We start from the raw sequence: 21,853 nt of genomic DNA on the forward strand, positions 1-21,853 counted from the left end.
AGTGTGATAAAATCACTTACTAACCTTTTCTGTGTACATTTTCTAGCCAATTTTACAACTTCATTGTCATGACGACGTAATGTCAACAAACCCTATAATGACTGTAAAAATGACTTTACAGCTCAAATAATAAGTTTTAACAGAAATATTTATTAAAGTGCTTTTATAAAACGATGAGCTTCACATTTCTGCCTATCTTATATCTTTTTGAGGTATAATGTTGCCGTTTTTCGTTTTTAAATTTGAAAAATTCTTTGACACTTCTGAGCACCTACCTAAAAAACTATTATTATTATTATAATTTTTGTATATTATTTGTATTTTTTTGGAGCCACCGTTTATTGGTATACAGATAATTATGCCTTGATAATATTTTTTACTCCTTTTCAATGCCTTTTTTTCTACTAGCTTCAACCCTAACCTGTTATCAACCAAGACATTAAAGTTTGTCTGGTTAGCCCATCTTTTTAGATGAGAAAACCAAACCATTATAGGGGCAAATCATATTTCAGCCACTGTAAATTAGTCGTGTATTCTGATGAAATAATCGTTTTTGCAAGAAACACTTTAATCGCAAGAGTAGGTTTAGTGTTTAGGGCTCATCAGACTGTCAAGCAAAATGTGATGCACCTTTTTCCAGTGATCCTTTACTGACTGCAAGTTTCATATTTTACAATAATAAAACAAATAACAATATTTATTTTATTACATACATTGATTAAAACGTAAGATTTTTACATTTAAATCTTTGATGCAAACATGAGCTCAATGAGAGAAATTTGTTCACAGTGGCATGCATGTTCCATAAGTACGTAAATGGTCTCCACTTATATAGCGCCTTTTTAACCTTAGCGGTTTTCAAAGCGCTTTACACTGCATCTCATTCACCCATTCACATACCAATGATGACAGAGCTGCAGTGCAAGGCACTAGCCTGCCATTGGGAGCAAATTGGGGTTCAGTGTCTTGCCCAAGGACACTTCAGCATGTGGGCCAGGAATTGAAACACCAACCCTGTGATTAGTGGACAGCCCGCTCTACCACCTGAGCCACAGCCGCCATTTTTAGTGCTAAACAATGCAAGTTCTTGCGTGAACTTTTTTGAACGAGAATTTTTCGTGCTTTCGTGAAGGTGCAATTAACGTCAAGGTTTTCTCTGAAAATTATTAGAATTTTGGATTGTATCTCACCAAAACCTACATTTTCCAGGAGACTTGGAATCTGATGCACAAGTCACATGGACTACTTTTGATACATCTGGGTCCTTTTAAAGCTTTAAAATAAGTCACTATCACTATCCACTGCCATTGTATTGAGAAAAAAAAAACAGACTGGAATGTTCACCAAAAAATTCCCTTTTTTTTTTCTGTATAAGACAAAGTCATACAGGTTTGGAACAACATGAGGGAGAGTAAATTATGACAGAATTAACATTTTTGGGTGAACTACTTCTTAAATTGTATTGTTGAGACATTGCTAAAAACTTAATTAAGGGGTATGGGGGTTTATTTTATTTTGGCTTATGGGTTGTGTTAGAGAAGGAAAGCCAAAAAAATATTTAAAAAAATAAATAAATAATTATAATTAAAAGGTCTGTTTCATGAAGTAGAAAATGATTTTGCACAGGATAAAGAAGAAACAGGTCTAAACAAGCAATATGAAGTGAAACATTTGAGTGTTCAAACATCTTTATTTAAAGGTGTACTATGGAGCTGCAGAATTGAAGCATGACACCTCATTTACAGTGGATGGAGTATTCGATCTCTGACTGATCACCTGAAGAATAAATTTAAATGTTAACACTTACGTATAAGTTAACAATGATACATTTAATTTCATTTAATTGATACAGATGTTTGCTGATTAGGAAAGCCTCGTTTAACAAGGAAATCTGAATTATACCCTAAATTTGCATAATCAGCAGCATAGAACTAGCTTTTTTACATGAAACATCTTAAAAGGGATAGTTCACCCAAAAATGAAAATTCTCATTATTTATTCACCCTCATGATATTCCAGGTTTGTATGACTTTGTTTCTTCACCAGAACAAATTTGAAGAAAAATAGAAAAATGTCTTAGCTGAGTCGGTCCTTAAAATGCAAGTGAATGGAGATTTCTCTTTGAAGCTCAAAAAATCATAGACAGTCAGCATTAACGTTATCCATACAACACCAGCAGTAAAATGAATGTCTTCAAAAGTGACACAATCGCTTTTGGTGTGAAAAAAGATAAATGTTTAAATACTTTTTATTTTACTCTAAATCATGCTTCCGGTCAGAAGCGGTTCACGCGTGTGACATAATCGCATTGGCATTTGAAACACGTGAGAAATGTCACAGCCGGAAGAGTTGAGAGTTTGGATTACATCTGTATTTATATGTTTCTTTACCCACAATGGTGCATTTGTTTGCTCATCCTGGATATCTCAACTGAGTGGAAAAGGTGAGATTACATCAGTATCATGGCAACACGAATACATCACACGAGAGACCGCTTGGAATCCACCCTCTCCTGATGCTTACTGGAAGTGTTTAATTATAGTTAAAAGTACTTAAATATTTATCTTTCTTCACACCAAAAGTGATCTTCACTTTAGAAGACATTCATTTAACCGCTGGAGTATGGATGACGTTTATGTTGACTGTCTGTGATATTTGGAGCTTCTAAAGAGAAATCTCCATTCACTTGCATTTTAAGGACCTACTGTGTTTTGGTGAAGAAAGAAAGTCATACACCCTTGGGATATCATGAGGGTGAATAAATGATGAGAACATTTTCATTTTTGGGTGAACTATCCCTTTAATGAAACTGTTGATGTTTTTTTTAACACAACAAAATAGGCAAGCGCTATGCTCTACTGACAAATTTTTAGTATTTCAGTGGGAACATCACACAATTGTTTTGATCATCATACACCATACACATGAGCTGTGCTGTGTAACATTTAATATTGCTAAATTACAGACAAGTATATTTGAATGACATGTTTTATGAATGGCAATCTTTTATATTAACTTTACACATGCAAATGTTTTCTTCACTGAAGGTAATACTTAACTCATCTTTATGAGAATTTCCTTTAAGAGCAGATTTCAGATTGAAATGATCCTCATAAAACAAGGGAAACCTTATACAAATTTGGGATATTAAATCTTACTTGTTTGGTAGTAATCGTAGATTTTGATCACAGCTGGCTTGAGATTCTGCACTGGAACAACCTGTTTCAATTGTATTTGGTAGTTCATTGGAAAACCTTTTTCAACCTGCAGGAGGATAAATGGACATTAGGGATAAAATGCTTATGAATCTTCCTAAAGCACATATAATCTCATCATATGACTGTGCAGTTCTCTCACCTCCTTCAAATACACAAGGACATGATCGTCTTTAGAATCAACCCGCTCCACAAATGTTGCATACAGATTTATGGCAGGACTTCCGAGCTGTGGGGAAAATGTGATAACTTCAAATCAAATCCCTTTATTGTCACTCATCCATATACACAAGAGTAACAGTGGGTGAAAGTCTTGTGTGCAGGTCCAAGGAACATTGCAGTATAACTATTACAATAAACAATACAGTAAAATATAATAAACAATGTTAAAAAGTGTGAATACGTCTCTTACAAAAGCAAAGAAGAAGAAAAAGGTGCCTTTACTATTGGAAAAATGCAAATACTGCGTTTAAAGACATCAAAATATCAACCCTATAGAAATTTGTAGAAAGTTGTGGTTAATCGCTCAAACACACCAAAGACGTATCCGCTGTAAATCCTGATAACAGTTTAATGTCCACGATGACCATGTTAGTTTTTGTCTGTGAACCATCATAGCTGTAAAAATAAAATACAAGTAAGTGGAGAAAATGCAGAAACACAGTTTATATAATGTGTCTCGTCATCAAAATGTTATCTTGGGGTACAGTTATGTGATTTACTGTACATATAACACCTAATGTCATTTTGTTAATTTGTCTTAATGCGGTTAGGTATTCGGTAAAAAGGGAATTTGTTGGTCAATAGTGAGCCACAATCATAAAAAAGTGTTTTGTTATAAATTCAAATCTGTTCATACTTGACAGTAAATTTCAACATGAAATTTTGTCCAGATGATTGTTCACAATCTCCCTCAGTCTTGGCTTCAATACTCAATGTTTTATCTATGCTTGGAGTGGGAATGTTGTAGAACAGAGCCATCTGTGAGAGTGGAATAAACAGTCAACACAAAAAGAAACAAATTCACAAACCATCCCATAGCAGGTAGAGGTGTAACATGCACAAAACAATGGCAACAATTGATGAACTGATTTAAAATGTATTTAACCATAAAAGTAACAAGAACAGTATTCTGTCTTGAATTAATTAAATCCCTATAGAGAATACTTTTTGATATGCCTAATTGGTGTTTTCCCAACAAACATTAAGACGTTATAATATCAGAAAAAAACATAAGTGGGAGAAAAGAACAGAGAGAAAGTGAATTGGACTAACATTGAGATACAGACCTGCACAGACACACAGGTGGAGCCCTTCACTTCAATACTGTATTTGCCTGGAACGTTCTGCAGTGGCCTCTCCTGGTACAATAACTTGTTGTCCTGATTCACATCAAAGTGGTGAGTGTCTCCTGCAGACTGTACAGTCACTGTGCTGGAGCCATCTGAGCTGAACACTTTAGTGGCGTACAAAGACAGAGCCTGAAGAGCCACAACTGTGTCCTGATAACATCACAGCATCACCATTACAACATTAAAGTAAATAAATAAACAATCATTTTAACTAATTTTTCTTTTACCCATTCTAACCAGTACATTCATCAATATTATTTTCAATTGTAGTGGTTTTGAGTAACCTGGGTGGAGGAGAATCCTCCATAGGCATTCTGCTGCTTCACAAGCCAGCTGACAATCCTGTTGGCATAACCCAGATCAGCTGTATTGACTGAATCTGTAGTGAGAACAGCTAGCAGCACATATGAACTGATCTCCACTGCCAGAGAATCAGACGCATCATCAGATGCAACTTGAGACCAGTGCAGATGACCTCCTTTAGGACATATGGATAAGAGAGACATGAGAAAACTGACATACATATTACTCAACAGATGCAAATCACTAGAATAATCATGTTTGTAATACCTCATCATTTTCCTTACCATCTGAAATAGCAACATTGTCCAGCTCCTTTAATAGCTGCTGTCGAGTGTCCGTCTCTCTAGCCAAACTGAAAGTGTAGGCAAGCAGAGCAGTGGTGTAAGTGTTTTTGAGATTCCCAATGACGGACCTCAAGCATGACAAACCTTTGGAAACTACAGGATCCTGCAACAAAAACAAAATAAACAGCACTTGTGAGTGTTATTTTTCTAATAGCTGACACAATATTCCTTGTAGGTCAACTTACTGTTACTGGAGTTTCCAGTTCAAGCAATGATGCAGTAATATAGGTGGTCATGGTCACATTATCATTTACTCCACCCTGCAACAGAAGAGAAGAGGCAAATAATGCAACTCCTCCTAATTTTCACAAATCCTTTGTTTTAGATAGAGATAATCTCAGCCTTTTTGTAACTGAGAAAATGTTTAGAGACCAATGAGGCTCTGACAGAACCTGCAGAAATGTTTAACGCTTTCTGGAAAATCTGCAGAATTGTGCATTAAACATGGTAAAAGGAGTCAAACTGAGCTGAGAAAACATTCTTACTGGTAGCTGAAAGCATGATCAAATGATTTAATAAACAAACTTTGTGAATGCTGTTGAAGTTTCTTGTGAATTTACTGCTGACATACCTTCATTCTGTTGTTGAACAGTCTTCCTTGTTGCATAAAACAGCCATCTTGACTCTGTCTATTTATCAACCATTGCTTTGCACTCTGAATATTATGTCGATCAATAAATACGTATTTCTGTGCTTTCCCAAAAGACCTCAGGACAAACGCAGTCAACCTGGAGGGGTGGAATTTTAATTCAGAAAATGTCAAATAATTCAAAGGTGACCACAAACTTTTTGCACCATCCACCTGGATGTAATATTCTAGAATATTATTCTAGATTCCCTTAAATTTCTGCTCTGACAATGAAAAAACTAAGAGAGAAAATAAAATATTTACCATGTATTCCCCTCACCACGGCCAAAAGTGCTGTATGCACCATCATAATGTTTGTAGTTCAGTTGTCGCTGGTATCCTGTTTAGTTTGATATGAATTAGCACTTTTTGTTTGATAACATGATCATTCTCAGATGGCCATTCAAAACTGAATAAATTAGGATCAAACAGTAATTTACATTTATGCATTTGGCAGACGCTTTTATCCAAAGCGACTTACAGTGCACTTATTACAGAGACAATCCCCCCGGAGCAACCTGGAGTTAAGCGCCTTGCTCAAGGGCCCAACAGTGGCATCTTGGTGGTGCTGAGGCTTGAAACCCCGACCTTCTGGTCAGTAACCCTGAGCCTCAACCACTGAGCCACCACTGCCCCCAACGGTCCCATTATTTGAAGTGGTCTTTAAGTACAGCACATCATTTATGTTTCTTACCACTCTTAAGGAAGCCGGTGGCTCTCTCTTGAATGGCTGTTGTAAGCTGCTCAGTGTTCTCCAGGTACTGTAGAATGTAAATATTGGGAGAAAGAACAGCAATGTTCTGCTCTCCACAGCCATATGGCATCCGTAATAATCCATGAAGATTCTGCAGCGCACGGCCCAATATGTCTCCTACAAAGAATAATTTCAGTGCATTTCACTGAAATTAACTCAGTGCATTTCAGAAATCAAAGTTATTTTAAAATACACAAATTGAACTCCAAATTTTACCAAGGACTGATACTGATGATCTGGCTGATCCCTCTATCACTTCTTTAGGAAGAGTCAGATCTACCTCCTCTGAGAGACTGTTCTCTATCAACCAGAGAGTAAATAAAAAATCTATCATTGATCAGCAAATTAATAGCACATTACTAATGTTTTTATATATATATATATATAGTGAGGAAAATAAGTATTTGAACACCCTGCTATTTTGCAAGTTCTCCCACTTAGAAATCATGGAGGGGTCTGAAATTGTCATCGTAGGTGCATGTCCACTGTGAGAGACATAATCTAAAAAAAATCCAGAAATCACAATATATGATTTTTTAACTATTTATTTGTATGATACAGCTGCAAATAAGTATTTGAACACCTGTCTATCAGCTAGAATTCTGACCCTCAAAGACCTGTTAGTCTGCCTTTAAAATGTCCACCTCCACTCCATTTATTATCCTAAATTAGATGCACCCGTTTGAGTTCGTTAGCTGCATAAAGACACCTGTCCACCCCATACAATCAGTAAGAATCCAACTACTAACATGGCCAAGACCAAAGAGCTGTCCAAAGACACTAGAGACAAAATTGTACACCTCCACAAGGCTGGAAAGGGCTACGGGAAATTGCCAAGCAGCTTGGTGAAAAAAGGTCCACTGTTGGAGCAATCATTAGAAAATGGAAGAAGCTAAACATGACGGTCAATCTCCCTCGGACTGGGGCTCCATGCAAGATCTCACCTCGTGGGGTCTCAGTGATCCTAAGAAAGGTGAGAAATCAGCCCAGAACTACACGGGAGGAGCTGGTCAATGACCTGAAAAGAGCTGGGACCACCGTTTCCAAGGTTACTGTTGGTAATACATTAAGACGTCATGGTTTGAAATCATGCATGGCACGGAAGTTTCCCCTGCTTAAACCAGCACATGTCAAGGCCCGTCTTAAGTTTGCCAATGACCATTTGGATGATCCAGAGGAGTCATGGGAGAAAGTCATGTGGTCAGATGAGACCAAAATAGAACTTTTTGGTCATAATTCCACTAACCGTGTTTGGAGGAAGAAGAATGATGAGTACCATCCCAAGAACACCATCCCTACTGTGAAGCATGGGGGTGGTAGCATCATGCTTTGGGGGTGTTTTTCTGCACATGGGACAGGGCGACTGCACTGTATTAAGGAAAGGATGACCGGGGCCATGTATTGCGAGATTTTGGGGAACAACCTCCTTCCCTCAGTTAGAGCATTGAAGATGGGTCGAGGCTGGGTCTTCCAACATGACAATGACCCGAAGCACACAGCCAGGATAACCAAGGAGTGGCTCTGTAAGAAGCATATCAAGGTTCTGGCGTGGCCTAGCCAGTCTCCAGACCTAAACCCAATAGAGAATCTTTGGAGGGAGCTCAAACTCCGTGTTTCTCAGCAACAGCCCAGAAACCTGACTGATCTAGAGAAGATCTGTGTGGAGGAGTGGGCCAAAATCCCTCCTGTGGTGTGTGCAAACCTGGTGAAAAACTACAGGAAACGTTTGACCTCTGTAATTGCAAACAAAGGCTACTGTACCAAATATTAACATTGATTTTCTCAGGTGTTCAAATACTTATTTGCAGCTGTATCATACAAATAAATAGTTAAAAAATCATACATTGTGATTTCTGGATTTTTTTTTTAGATTATGTCTCTCACAGTGGACATGCACCTACGATGACAATTTCAGACCCCTCCATGATTTCTAAGTGGGAGAACTTGCAAAATAGCAGGGTGTTCAAATACTTATTTTCCTCACTGTATATATACACACAGTTAAACATTAGTAATGTGGAGCACACAACACTGGAGCACACCACATTTTCCAAATTTTGCACAACTGAATACTTTGTTATTGTAAGAGTTCTAGTAATAGTGCCCTCTCTTGGCAAACTTGATCAAATTTGGTGCATCCGGTGAACATTTGCACTCAGAAAATATTGTATTCTGTGAGTCAATTAGTTATATTTGGCAAACAATTGAAATAATATGATTTTAACAACTTCTAATAATTCTAATTTAACAACTTTTTGTCAGGAGGGATCTTAGATTATATGCACCAAATTTAGCTTAGGATGAGTTGAAAAAGCTTTAATGCTTAGAATCACTAAATATCAGAACAAAAACATGGTGACTGGAAACTAAATGTATTAAATAAATATTTGTAGACAAACCTTTTGGACACATTAACCAGCTGTGGGTCTCTGTCTTTTCAGTTCCTTCAGCCTACATTATGAAACAAAAACACATAAAAATGATATATGCAGCACTAGGAACATATGTTAATTAAGTCTGAGAGCTGTTTGAAGTGTGCTGACCTGTACAAGCAGACTTCGTTTAACTATATCAATGCGTCCTCTCTTAGGTACGCTCACAATCTCATTGTCACACACAGTCTGGGACTGTTCTGCCTCTGCACTGACCGTAATATTCAAGACTCCTACAATACAAGAAATGTACAAGAATTCATCACCCTAAAATATATACAAATATTGAGAAACAACAGAAACAGGACATCGATTCAGATTCTAAAGACATTGAACTAGATGAGCAATTCTGAAACACACCCAGAACAGAAGGAGTGAGAATCCATTTAAAGGTTTTTCTTCCGTTAGCACATAAACAGGATGAATACTGATCATCAGAGGAGGCTTTAAGAGTGTAGTCTGAAGAATGAGCTGGAGTTACTTTAACCTGTCAAGGAAAGACAGATGATTAGTTTCATATTTGAAATTATAGAAATTTGATAAGACTGTTTTGGCAATCTCACCATGATACACTTGGGCAGATAGTTGAAGACAGTGGCCTTCAGCTCAAATATCTCCCCACGGATGATGGAGTAAGGCAGAGAGAGCTCCAGGAAGAAGGGCTGGAAAACGGTCAGCTGAGCAGGAGGAGCTAGACCCAGACCTTTGGAGGACAGACAGAAAGCCTCCGTCTCCCAAGTGGTGATGGTGTCAGGAACCTTGACAGGAACCTGTGTCGATCCAGAGTCTCTGTGGTGGAATTAAAACAAAATGTGATTCTGACTTTGCCCTAATACCAGTTATAATACTCAACAAAGGGATAATAAAACACTGAATTTAGAAAAGGCATCTGAAATGGAAGCAAGGTATTTTCAGTCCTCTTCGGATTTCATTATCATATCAATACTTGGTATGAGGGATTTGTTCCAATATGTTGTCCAATGTAGTGGTAAATTTGACATGACTGTGGCTGAATCACTTACCCTACTTCAGAAAGTTGCCAGATCCATGTTTCTGGAAAGATGGTCCGAACGGTCACTAACGGAGTATCTACTCTGTCATCTGCTAGTGTATACTTTCGAGACATTGGAAAATGTTGGCGATACATCACTATGGAGAAGAAAAATAGATAGTTTGTATGTGAAAATAATTTTTATAGAATCATACTTTTCTGTGTCTGAAAGGCCCATGACAAATTATAAAACTAAATGGTAAAAATACTAACACAAGCTCTTAGATATTAGCCATCTTGTACCTGATTGTTACAGGAAACCTTTCACTGTTTGCATATAACCACTAATCTTGTATCCAAAATTTGAAGCAATCTTATTTGTAGAAATTAAACAACAACAATAACAAAAAACAAAACAAAAACAAAAACTACATACACATGCTGTATATCACAGCAAAGTGAGTAATAATAGCATATGTACCTATACCATTTCCTCTGTGATAAGTCAAGCCCCTATATGTTAGACATTGAGGGACTCGTATAGCCAAATTTGTTGCCATTTTCAATCCGACTTTCTGTCAGACAGCAAAAATAAACCACATTAAATGTAATGCCAATATATATTTTAAACAAAACTCTGGATTAATTTTAATTGTCAGAATAATCAAGATTTTATATTATTTTAGACAACTTTTAGACAGCTTTTCTTTATAACCATTGTCTTCATCATCAATCACTTGTTACCTTTAAGGATTCATAGGCGTGGTCTGTTGGCACAGCTCGACGGGGTCTGACATGCAAACACTGCTGCTCCTCTTCAACAGCATAAGGATAATCTGTTACTGATTTCACTGGAAGCATGCTGAAGATCTGTGATGTGACCAGGTTTACACATTACCAGTCTGATAGCAACATTTAATAATTTACGTATCTTCCAACTTAAGACTTTCATGACAATTTGGTGAGAAAAAAATAACAGTAACACCAGTTAATGTTAAGCTTTAGAAATATCTTAAGTTACAATCTTTTCTCATATGATTCATGTCCCAAACTGACTTTAAAGCATCTCCACCTTTTCAGTATTCAGCCGTTTTCCTGACTCCAGGATCAATACACTCTGATCTATAGCACTGAGGCCACACAGTGAACCAGGTTCAGCTGAGAGCTGTAGAGTATTTTCTTCACCTGGAACTGCTTTAGCTGGAGAAAACTTCAGGGACACCTGCAGCAACAAGTAGGATGTATCACTTTTATGAAATGCCCCAAAATAGTAATAAATAACCACAAAAGAACCCAGTGTGATTTTTATACACACTGTACCTTGTTTTGGAAACACTTTTCAATGTCAAACGTTCCGCTACCAGCAACTACATTCTCACTGGGTAGAACACAGTATGCCAGAATCTGCACTACTGGAGCCAGATCACCATCAACAGACAGTTTGAATGACACTGAGCCACTTGATATTCCATTTGAAGCGTTCACTTCAACCTTCTCAAATCCATGATGAATTATCACTCCTCTGGACAAGACCTAAGAAAGAAAGATGACATATTGCACACAAATAAAACAGAGTAGCCAAGTCATAGTGTAAATGAACCAAAAGGAAGGCACAAACTTTTAATGAAATACTGCATAATATGCATAAGTAAAGAACATGTAGTATTTGTACTCACCATGTAGACAATGTCAGTGTTGAAGTCATCAACAGCCTCTCCAACAAAATAATACTTAATGATAACTGCAACCTCAGTAGCACATTTTAAAGGTTGATCAGTTATTTCTATAGTCAGTTCACTTAATATTGGGGTATATGGAGTTGCAGGCTGGAAAAGTTTAACCGTTTTTTTATCCATAGAGAAGTGTGGTGTTTTGGAGCCATGATAACGAAAGTCTGGATGTACACTTGCCTGAATAACAATGAATGAGTTACCTTCATGCATTATGAAAATAAAAAAACAGACAAAAAAAAAAAAACATAGAACATTGGGTGAACAGTGGTTATCATACCATCAGTTTAATATCATTACTAGGCAGACTAGATGTATTAAGTGAGAAGCTGGCGAGTCCGTTGTTGTCTGTGGTAAGATTTAGCAGCAGTTTGGATCGGGACCACCTTTCACCCTCCAAAATATATACTTCTTTGTTATGAATTGGTGCTCCTTTGAAATTTGAAATTTGTATCTGTTTAAAAAAAAAAAGATAGAACAAATGAATAGCTTTGTACATTTTTATGGTGTTGAACGGAGATAAACAGATTTAATACTTACATTTCCTTCTATAACTGATCCATGTTCATATGTTTTGGGTAAGTCGTTCATTGTGACTTTGCCAATTTCATAAGAGATTTTAATAGTTTGGGATTTTGTCATGGTGATATCTGTGAAATAAGACAGCATATTTGTATTATATTAGTAAAATCTGCAATATTAGTAAAATATTTGAAGTGCCAATATACAGGTATATATAAACAAATAGTAAAAATAAAATGTATAAAAACAAAATAAGTTAAGAAATGTTGGAAAAACACTTTTTAGCGATTTTTTTATTAAATTTTAAACCCACTATTTCAGACATTTCAAGAGAATACAAATATTATATTGCTCTGATTTTAATGCTAATGTATGCATTCTGTTCAGATCTGCCCATTAATGGCTCACCAGTTCCTTCTTCTGTTACTTTCGCCTCAACATTAATAACATTTTCCAGCTGATCCTTTAATGTAGAGTTCAAAAAGACCAGTGTATTGAAGGTGTGAGAGGCACATCCATTCTCTTTTATCTAATGGCGAGAGATTAATACAAAACATTAATTAAATAGTGTTTTAATTGGATAAATGGAGGAAAACATTACAACATACAAACCTCAGTGGTTTCATTCAAACACAGTGGAATGGCATCATGGGCAGAAACGTAATGGAAATAATCACGGCACACTTTCACCCATGATTTACCAGGTACAGGCTGACCGTAAGTGTATCTGTAAAAAAAGGTACTCCCAAATTATCTACAGTCCAGGTTTGTGTTAAGCAACTAATCTATAAAAAGAGACCAGGTTGATAAATACAAAAGGTTACGAAACTGACCCCAGGGTTACAATTAAGAAAAAGAAAACCACCGATCAAACCAAAGTGTGCTATGAATGGAAATATATAGTCTTCTTTTTCATCTTATGGCTCTCTAAATTCAGAAAATAAAATAAACCACTCACTTTCCGCAAACCTCGATTGTCAGGTCCTCTTCAACCACACTAACTTTATATGGTGCTTTTACTGTAACTTCAAACTTAGGCAAAACTAAAAGTCAAAGGGCAACAATTATTTACAGTCCAATTCTGAAATATATTCATGAAATTGTTTGTTTTTATGACTTACCATACTTTTTGACCTCAAAATTATGTGTGATCATTCTGTCACCAACAGAAGCCTTCAGTGTGTACATGCCTTGACGGGCCTCTGGATTTAGTTCATGAGAACGCTGCAATATCCACTTTGTTGAGGAAATATTTGTCCATTGACCAATCCTGTTCTGATGACTGTCCTATTTAATACCAAAGAAGACAGTTCAGACATATTTAGCCAAATACAAACTAAGCATTCATGAAGGAATCTACACATCCTGAAGGCAAAAATGCTAATATTTCAGACATAAAGTAATGTTACGAAGTTATGCACAGACGGTTTTGTGTTCTTACCTCAAGCATCACTGTACTATACTGTAAATAAAAAATAGTTGTGTTATGAAAATGATCAAATTAATAAAAACAATTGCACAAACAATTTTTGTGTATTAAAACTGTTTTAAAATTCAAGAGAAAGCTTGCCAGACCTGCTGATCAAGGGGAACAAAGTTGGTATCCATGGTAACAACTCTGAAATTCACTGTGAACACAGACATGTGTATTAACAGAATTATATAACCTCTGCTTTTAATGTAAACAGGCTGATTGTTATCACTGCTAATGTGTTATTTGAGTTCATGTGAAGTTACTTTATTTACTCATTAATTTCTTCAATTAATAATACATTTATTTAAGTAGAATATTTGTTTAAATGTGACAGCACTGCTTACAAATGGATACTAGGTACTTATCTTGGGTCACTGGTCCAAACAACAGACTAATCATCCTTATCTACTTTTCAATGTATCTCTTTCATTTCCACTCTTCTATTTGAACTGTTTATACTACTTCAGCATCTGCTTTAAATATTTTATTTTATTTTAGAGCACATGACATTTTTATCCTGAGCACATGACATCAGCTGTGATAAGGTTCCAAAATTGACCTCAGTTATTAGGCAAGTGAAAAAAAGGTTGGTTTGCTGGTCTTAGATGGTCTTCTAGTCTGGTCAGGCTGGTTTGCAGACTGATTTTAGAGGGGTTTTAAGCACTTCTCAGCTGGTTAGGCTGAAGAGACCAATTAGCCCCCTATACAGTGAAGCTGACTGGGAGACCAGCTAGACCTGCTTAAAAAAGATCAACTAGTCACTACTAGTGTAGTCATTTACAGGTGTAAGTCTCAAAATGTGTGCAAAATTCGCCAGCGACACCTCACTGGCGAATTCCAGTGAGGTGTCGCTGACAGAAAACGCTTGCAGGTCCCCGACCCTTTTGATGGAAGCGAGCGTGATAAGGAGGGCCGTCTTCAAGGAGAAGTCCCTGAGTCCGAATGATTCTAGCAGCTCGAAAGGGGGTCTCTGAAGGCCCGAGAGGACCACTGAGAGATCCCAAGAGGGAAACAGGCTTGGCCGGGAGGGTTTTAACCTCCAGGTGCCTCTAAGGAACCTGATAACTAAGTCGTGCATACCCAAAGACTTGCCATCTACTGTGTCGTGGTGAGCTGCAATAGCAGCTACATACACCTTCAATGTGGAGGATGACAGCCTCCCCTCCAACCTCTCCTGCAGAAATGAAATCACTGACCTAACTGCGCACCTCTGTGGGTCTTCAGCCTGGGAAGAACACCAATTTGCGAACAAGTGCCATTTCGTGGCGTAAAGTTGCCTTGTAGAAGGGGCTCTGGCTTGGTTGATCGTGTCTACGACAGCAGGTGGTAGATCAGCTAGATCATCCGCATCCCGTCCAGGGGCCAGACGTGGAGGTTCCAGAGCGTGCCCCGTCCCTGAGAAAGAAGGTCCTTCCTCAGGGGGATTTGCCATGGAGGTGCTGTCGTGAGGAGTACAAGATCCGAGAACCAAGTCCGAGTGGGCCAATAGGGAGCCACTAGAATGACATGTTCCCCATCCTCCCTGACCTTGCACAGCACCTGTCTGCCCTGAGTGGAGCCTCCATTCGGGCGTACCAGAGCGGGAAGTGGGAGGTTTCTCAGGAGGCAAACAGATCTACCTGGGCCTTGCCGAACCGTTCCCAAATCAGCTGGACCGACTGGGGGTGAAGCCTCCACTCTCCACTGGGCAAGCGTTGTCATGATAGCGCATCCACTACCACGTTGAGGTTGCCCGTGATGTGACTGGCATGCAGCTTGAGTCGCTGCAGGCTCCAAAGTACCCCCAACCTGGACAATCTGGTTAAGGAAATTAAGACAGTAAAATTATATTGCATTTAATTATTTCAATTTGTTCATCTGGTTATATGCTGTATAAAATGTTACGTTCATTCCATTAAAATTCATGGTGTAAGACACACAACCCGTATAATTCTAAAAACAGTGTAATTCTAATATTTATACTCAGCATTTTGGGGTAAGAGGCACATGCGTGTTTCTCTCAGTATGAAACCATATGTCTGCGTGAACAAAGTATCTGATATGCTGCTTATGTTTTTGTAATTTCAATTTGAGTCTTAGTAAAGAACCTTGATCTTCATCACACTTGGAAGTCCTTGTCATTATTCGAGTGTGTTACAGAAAGCACCTTACAAATGTGATTTGAATGCTTTACAATCACTTCACACTGTGTGAATATGAACATTATTTGAAATATAAGTGTTGAATTGAGTTTGGCCAGAGACTATTTTGCAGAGACAGGCCACTTCTATTAAAATGAATGGGAGAAATTGGAACACCCAACCAAGAAACTCTAAGCACCCAACGGATAAAGTAAGGAAGTCCAGCCTTACAGGTAAAAGAGTCAATCACCTTTTAGATAAAGACATCTCTTGTTGATCAACCCGAGAATGTGCATGCGCATTAGCCAAACAAGCAGGGAAAGTTGCATTTTTTGTGTGTGATCTGAGGTAAAGACGCACAATTTATGATTGCAGTATAGTCAAATTTTATTGTTAATTTGAAATATGTCCTTGGATTATAATCTTGACCAACTGTTTTTGATATTTTTGTTTTTTCCCATTCAAGCAGAAAGGAGCTTCACTGTCATGACTGGATATAGCCTCGCAAGAGTATTCTAAAGATAGCTGACAGTAGACTGACTTGATAGAAAGACTATGGTTTGGCTCATATGCTAAAGCTAGCAGCAGCATATTGTGTGTGTTTGAAACGTCACTTCTGTCGGCTGAAATACAGTGAGTGCTTAAAAAATGTTAGTGTTCCATTTGGGACAATATACTACACTTGGGATGAAAATTCAAACACTACATGAGTGTATACTGTATAGTATGCTATACGTGTGTGGCAGGATAAGTGATTTTACCATCCTATTGGCCTGGTTGGAGTATGGTTTTGGCAGCCCAATGAGGTGGGAGCTACCATACCATTTAAGGACCCTTATTTTGACGGGTGTATACATGTCCTGGTGAGTCTGGCTTCCTCACTTCCTGGCATTTCCGTGTTGTTTCCATTCAGAGCGGCGCTGGTGGCGTGCGAGTTTGCTGCGGAGGTTGCTTTCAGTAACAGCAGCCTTAGCAGGTGGGTGAATGATGGTCTGTACACTGAGCCTCAGGTTTTGTTCTGAACAATCATACAACTTTGCGTCTGGTGGTTACTCAAAAAAATTGTAAGCATGGGGAGTTGAACCTCTAACCCTAAAACAAATCGCTAGCCGAAAACTATTTATGTGACTCTACTGCTGTTTTGCTTATGGGCATTCTTGTCTTTTATTTTGCTTCTGTAATTTAGCCTTTTTTTGGTGTTGCTTACGGGCATTTTATTCTGCTGTTTGCTCACCGGCAATCATGTTGCTGTTATGCTTTGTGGCTCGCTTGGGCTTTCCGGTTAAGCGCCTCGCGTTTGCTGTGCTGCATATCAGCTCCTATTCATGTAGATTGTTTCCCCCCTTTGTGCTGTGTTTTGTCATTTTTTATTTATTTTTTTTGTCTGCGTTAACTGTTGTTATAGTGTGACGTTATCTTGTGGATATTGTTTGATTTAAGTTGAGTAAATGTGTAATGTGACCACATATAGTGTGGGAGGCGGATTGTTAAAGGTTCGTATTTCCCACACTGTCACATTATGCCTGATGTGGTGTGGTGTATGTTGTGTTATTGTATATTGTTATTTCTGTGAACTCTTGGTCTAATTTGAGTTTCTCTTTCTCCAGGAACCAGTGAGGTCTTTGTGGGGAGCAGGGGAGGCTAGCTGTCGTGATTCAGTGGTGTGCTTCACAAGTGTGCTAAGTGTGCCGACACGACTTTATGGTGCGTGTGATGTTTTGATGATTTGGCGTGAATTTGAGGTGGGTTTGGCTTATCTCCCGAGTCGGCTGGCCTGCCTTGCTCCTGCTAAGCCTGGCGCTGGAGAAGTGTTAGTTGATTTAAATATTTATTGTGCTTCAAGGGAGAGAGAGAGAGAACCTATAATTTTTTTGTTGTTGTTTTTATAATACGGAAGTGTCAATAAAACCTATATTTTTGTATTGATACTCACGTCTCCCTTTTGCTTATTTCTTTGCCTTCAATTGGTACAACTTACCTGTGTGCCCTTTATTGGGAGTATTTCCCTGGCTCTCCCCCAGGGTGGCGTAGTCAGGTTTAATTTAATTTTGATTTAAGTTTCCCTCTAGTCGGGAATGCCACATGCATAGTGTTTAGTGTGTCATTTGGGAAACTGCAATATAATTCTGATACAGTTAAGTAATAAAAACAGGTTTGAATGTCACTGATGAATAGCTTTGGACATTTGGTTGTTTGGTTGCAAAAGTGTTAATTCTGGAACCTGGCTGTGCCATTACTATCTTTCTGATGCCTTTAAATAAATGAAGGTGCACTCAGTAATTGTTTTGTTTTACGTTGTGCTTACCTAGTGGTGTAGATTCAGCATCACACAAGAATTAACAATGCCATCGTTGAATTGCGTTATATGCAGTTAGCCCTGATTAATTTACAGTATGCGCCTTATTCAGCCCCGCCACTCTTCTCTTCTGAATTTTGTCATCTAACTTCCTGTTTGTTTTAAAGCTACTAAGAAAAGTTGATCTAAATGGATTACGTGTGGGAGCACAGAAAGTATTTTTCCCCAAGAGTTGATGGTGTGAGTCTACAGCACCCCTTTACTAATTGAAAAGTACGCCTGCGAGCCGGATCCGGCCCTCCACATATTTTAATGTGGCCCGTAGCTCATTTATCCTAAAAGTGTTTTTTCACAGGCAAGTTCTACATTAAAGAAAATTACAATTGTATTTTTTGTTTTATTAATTTGTCACCATATATTTTTTAGAGGCTTAAATGTGATCAAAATTGTTGTATAGATATTTTTAATGACTTTGTTTTGTCTCTTGGAGTTTAAAGGGCACAGAGGCACATCAGTACATCCACAGCGTGAAGGTAGGATCTTTTGTATTTGTGAATGAAGTACTCTTGTTTTAAAATCTCCCGCTCTGCTTCCAATTCTTATGACATCCCCTAAACACTTTAAAATATTCATGATAGCTTTTGGCAACATTATAACCTGTAAATCCAATAATTACACTGACATCAACACCATAGATATCTGCTACGAGCACACTGGGCTCTCCCTCACCATCAATCGCCCTCACTCACCAAGTTATAAAGTTGCCAAAAGCTATCATGAATATTTTAAAGTGTCTGTGGGAATTCCAGATGTTCCTCAAAGCAGAGAAATGCTCATTCCATCAGAGTCACATTCAGTTACTCTGTTATAATATCAGCCCACAAGGGATTCAGATGGACGAGGGGAAGGTGGATTCAGTCAGGGCATGGCCGATCCCGAAAACCTTCAAGGACCTTCAATGTTTCCTGTAGTCTGCCAATTTTTACCGAAGGTTCATCTGGGATTTTAGCTCCATAATCGTTCCTCTGACCTCCCTGCTCAAGAAAGGACCCAAGAACCTGTCTTGGACCCCAGAAGCCTCCCTCGCCTTTGCCAAGTTGAAGAAAACCTTCACCACTGCTCCAGTACTTAGCCACCAGATCCTATGCTACCCTTCATAGTTGAGGTCGATGCTTCCACCACAGGAGTAGAAGCTGAGCTTTCTCATTGGCAGGGGAACCAATCTAAGCTACATCCTTGCGCCTTCTTCTCCTGGAAGCTATCAGGCGGAGCAGAATTACGACATGGGGAATAGAGAACTGTTCGCCATAAAACTGGCCATGGAAGAATTACAATATCTTTATAAAACTGCTATAATGGAAGATCCGAGACAACATTTTCTAAATGTCTGTGCAAAAGTTTAGCAATGAGTAAATAAATAATATTGATAAAAACAAAAAACATATTTTACTGCACTATGATCACAAGCCTACTTGCAAAAGACAAAATACACAGGTTTGACTGACCATGACCCAATACTGCACTGCTCTCGCAATACAGGCAAGCCATACAGCTGCTATGTCAATGACACAAGCATTATTTGCTGAAGTTTCACCTTTAAACAACGAAAGCTCACCTGTTTGTCCTGGCATATAGATGGGTTTATCAGTCTGGATAAAGGTCAAAGGATGGTAATATCTGAACATGACTTTTCGTTCTTCAATCATCTCAAAAGTCTCTCCTTGAATTTCTACTTTCATTTTTTGCACTGAATCCACTTCTGTCAGTGGAGCCTGATGAGAAATAATATTCTGTTTTCACAACCTCTGTAAACATGCCAACTACAAAAAACAAATGTCATTATGATGAAAGAAATATATTATTTCGTTATTATGCCAGACCTGGAAGTTAAAACAGCGGTAAAACTCTTTATTAGGTCTCTCCTTTAGCAGTAATGTGCTCTGGTTACCATTAACCAGATAAATGTTCATTACAAGGCTCTCATTAGGCTTAAGAAGACTTGCACACAGTTTGGCCTCAGACCCTGACTGGATCACTGCAGGAAATGTCACCATAAAAAATCTGTGGAAGTAGTAAAAAGTACAGTATTCTACCTTTTTTTTTTTTTTTACTGTTTAGATGTAATAAAAAATATAAAACAAAACTGCTAAAACTAGGAACCAACGCAGTTCATGGTGCTATTAATTCATAGCAAACAATGTACTGAAGATTTAATTCACCCATTTTCTTTTACTAACAGCAAATATGTGGTTTTACCTAGTGTAACATTACTCTCAAAAATATACAGATATTAAACTAAACAATGCTTGCATTATACGTGCTTCATGTTCTCTTTCAAAGAGCAAATCCTTTACTGTGCTATGCCCATCTGGAACAATACATGGGATAATATCATCAAGACATAAATAATATGCAAGAACTAATGATGTATTATCAATTCACTTTAGGAAGTGTATACTATATATTGTTCCCCATGCACTGGAAAATAGTGACAGAAAATAATATTTTTGAAATAAATGTGTTTTTCAGTATGAACTATAAAAAATTACTTACGGCCCTGATGTTTGTCCATTGACAGAGATGAGGAGGAAGGAGACTAGAAGGAGCTCTTTCCAAATACATCTAACTTTAAGAGCCATGATGATGACCGGCCATCCAGGTAATGTAATGAATTTGGACTGTGTCTTTTAAAGGGATTCAAGCGAAAGGAGGTCCTTCAAAAACATTTGTATTGATCATTTGATTAATGATTCTTCTACATATAATTAATAAAGGTTTAAAACTCAAACATAAAGAAAACTGTTCAATTGACCACAAACTAATATAATTTGTTTCTGTCTTTGCAAAAGAAACCTACAGCTTCACTCACACACAATACAAATAAATATTACATTATTTTATTAAGGTTCCTGACCACATCAGCAACAGAGTGAACTATAGCTATTGAAAATATTTCTTAACCACTTTCATAAGCAGAGCTAATATAATGGAATTCAGCTTGTTTTGCACAGAGGGTGAGATTGAAATCAGGACCTATTAAATGTGTATTTCACTCTCCAGCAAGGTGATGCAAGAATATTTAAACTGTGGTGTGTTGTGTTGCTGTGCTGAAGTGCCACCTATAGCCACTTGAGGCTCCCACATCTCTGATTTAAACGCTGAAGGAGAAGCACTGTTGTTTGCAAAACGTCGGTTAACCAATAGTCAAGCGCTAACGTGAAGAGACAAATTGCGATTTCATTAATTTAGTCAATCATGCAACCTTGAAGGAAAGCATACCTATTTATCAGCAATCTGCAGGTGCCAGAGTGTTTTGAATGGTTTCCCTTATTATACAGTAAGTGCTACTTTTACTGTCACTTCCACATTTGTAACGTTGGTTTTTCCACATTACTTTGAAAATGACAATGAACAAAAATGAAATAATGAAATAATTCTCTGGAGTACCAACCCTTCTACATTCTGTGGATATTATTATTTCTGGATTGTGCATTTAAATTCACAGTTCCCCGTCTGTCGCTCACTTCGATGTTGTGTCGAAGAAGCGACAGTAAGGGTCTCTCTTGAGAGCCTTTTGCATCTCTGATCTATGAGAAAAGGCCAATGAGAAACTGGCAGACAGAATTTCCATGTCTCGACCCAGACATACGGGTATTTCATTCAGAAATGTTCTTTGGAGCTGACCGGTTGTG

The 21,853-nt window shown here is 37.9% G+C and overlaps 1 protein-coding gene across 1 annotated transcript; it reads right to left on the reverse strand.

Annotated features, from left to right (window-relative positions):
• Nucleotides 1-1,651: 1,651 nt before the first annotated feature.
• Nucleotides 1,652-20,820, reverse strand: LOC127632128 (alpha-2-macroglobulin-like). Its single transcript, XM_052110647.1, has 34 exons — nt 20,715-20,820; nt 20,042-20,222; nt 19,777-19,933; nt 13,847-13,899; nt 13,713-13,733; nt 13,393-13,558; nt 13,230-13,314; nt 12,884-12,998; nt 12,680-12,800; nt 12,290-12,399; nt 12,030-12,203; nt 11,696-11,929; nt 11,340-11,552; nt 11,092-11,241; nt 10,764-10,889; nt 10,501-10,594; nt 10,051-10,177; nt 9,592-9,817; nt 9,389-9,515; nt 9,140-9,261; nt 8,996-9,047; nt 6,813-6,896; nt 6,537-6,713; nt 6,107-6,182; nt 5,786-5,942; nt 5,400-5,474; nt 5,155-5,317; nt 4,852-5,045; nt 4,505-4,717; nt 4,075-4,196; nt 3,752-3,833; nt 3,358-3,444; nt 3,159-3,264; nt 1,652-1,776 (listed from the first exon to the last, which is right to left on the reverse strand). The coding sequence occupies exons 1-34, from the start codon at nt 20,798-20,800 to the stop codon at nt 1,736-1,738; spliced, it is 4,317 nt and encodes a 1,438-aa protein (XP_051966607.1). The 5' UTR covers nt 20,801-20,820; the 3' UTR covers nt 1,652-1,735.
• Between the last annotated feature and the right edge of the window lie 1,033 nt (nt 20,821-21,853).

This window comes from Xyrauchen texanus, chromosome 38, assembly GCF_025860055.1.
Source record: "Xyrauchen texanus isolate HMW12.3.18 chromosome 38, RBS_HiC_50CHRs, whole genome shotgun sequence".
Classification (NCBI taxonomy): Eukaryota; Metazoa; Chordata; class Actinopteri; order Cypriniformes; family Catostomidae; genus Xyrauchen; species Xyrauchen texanus.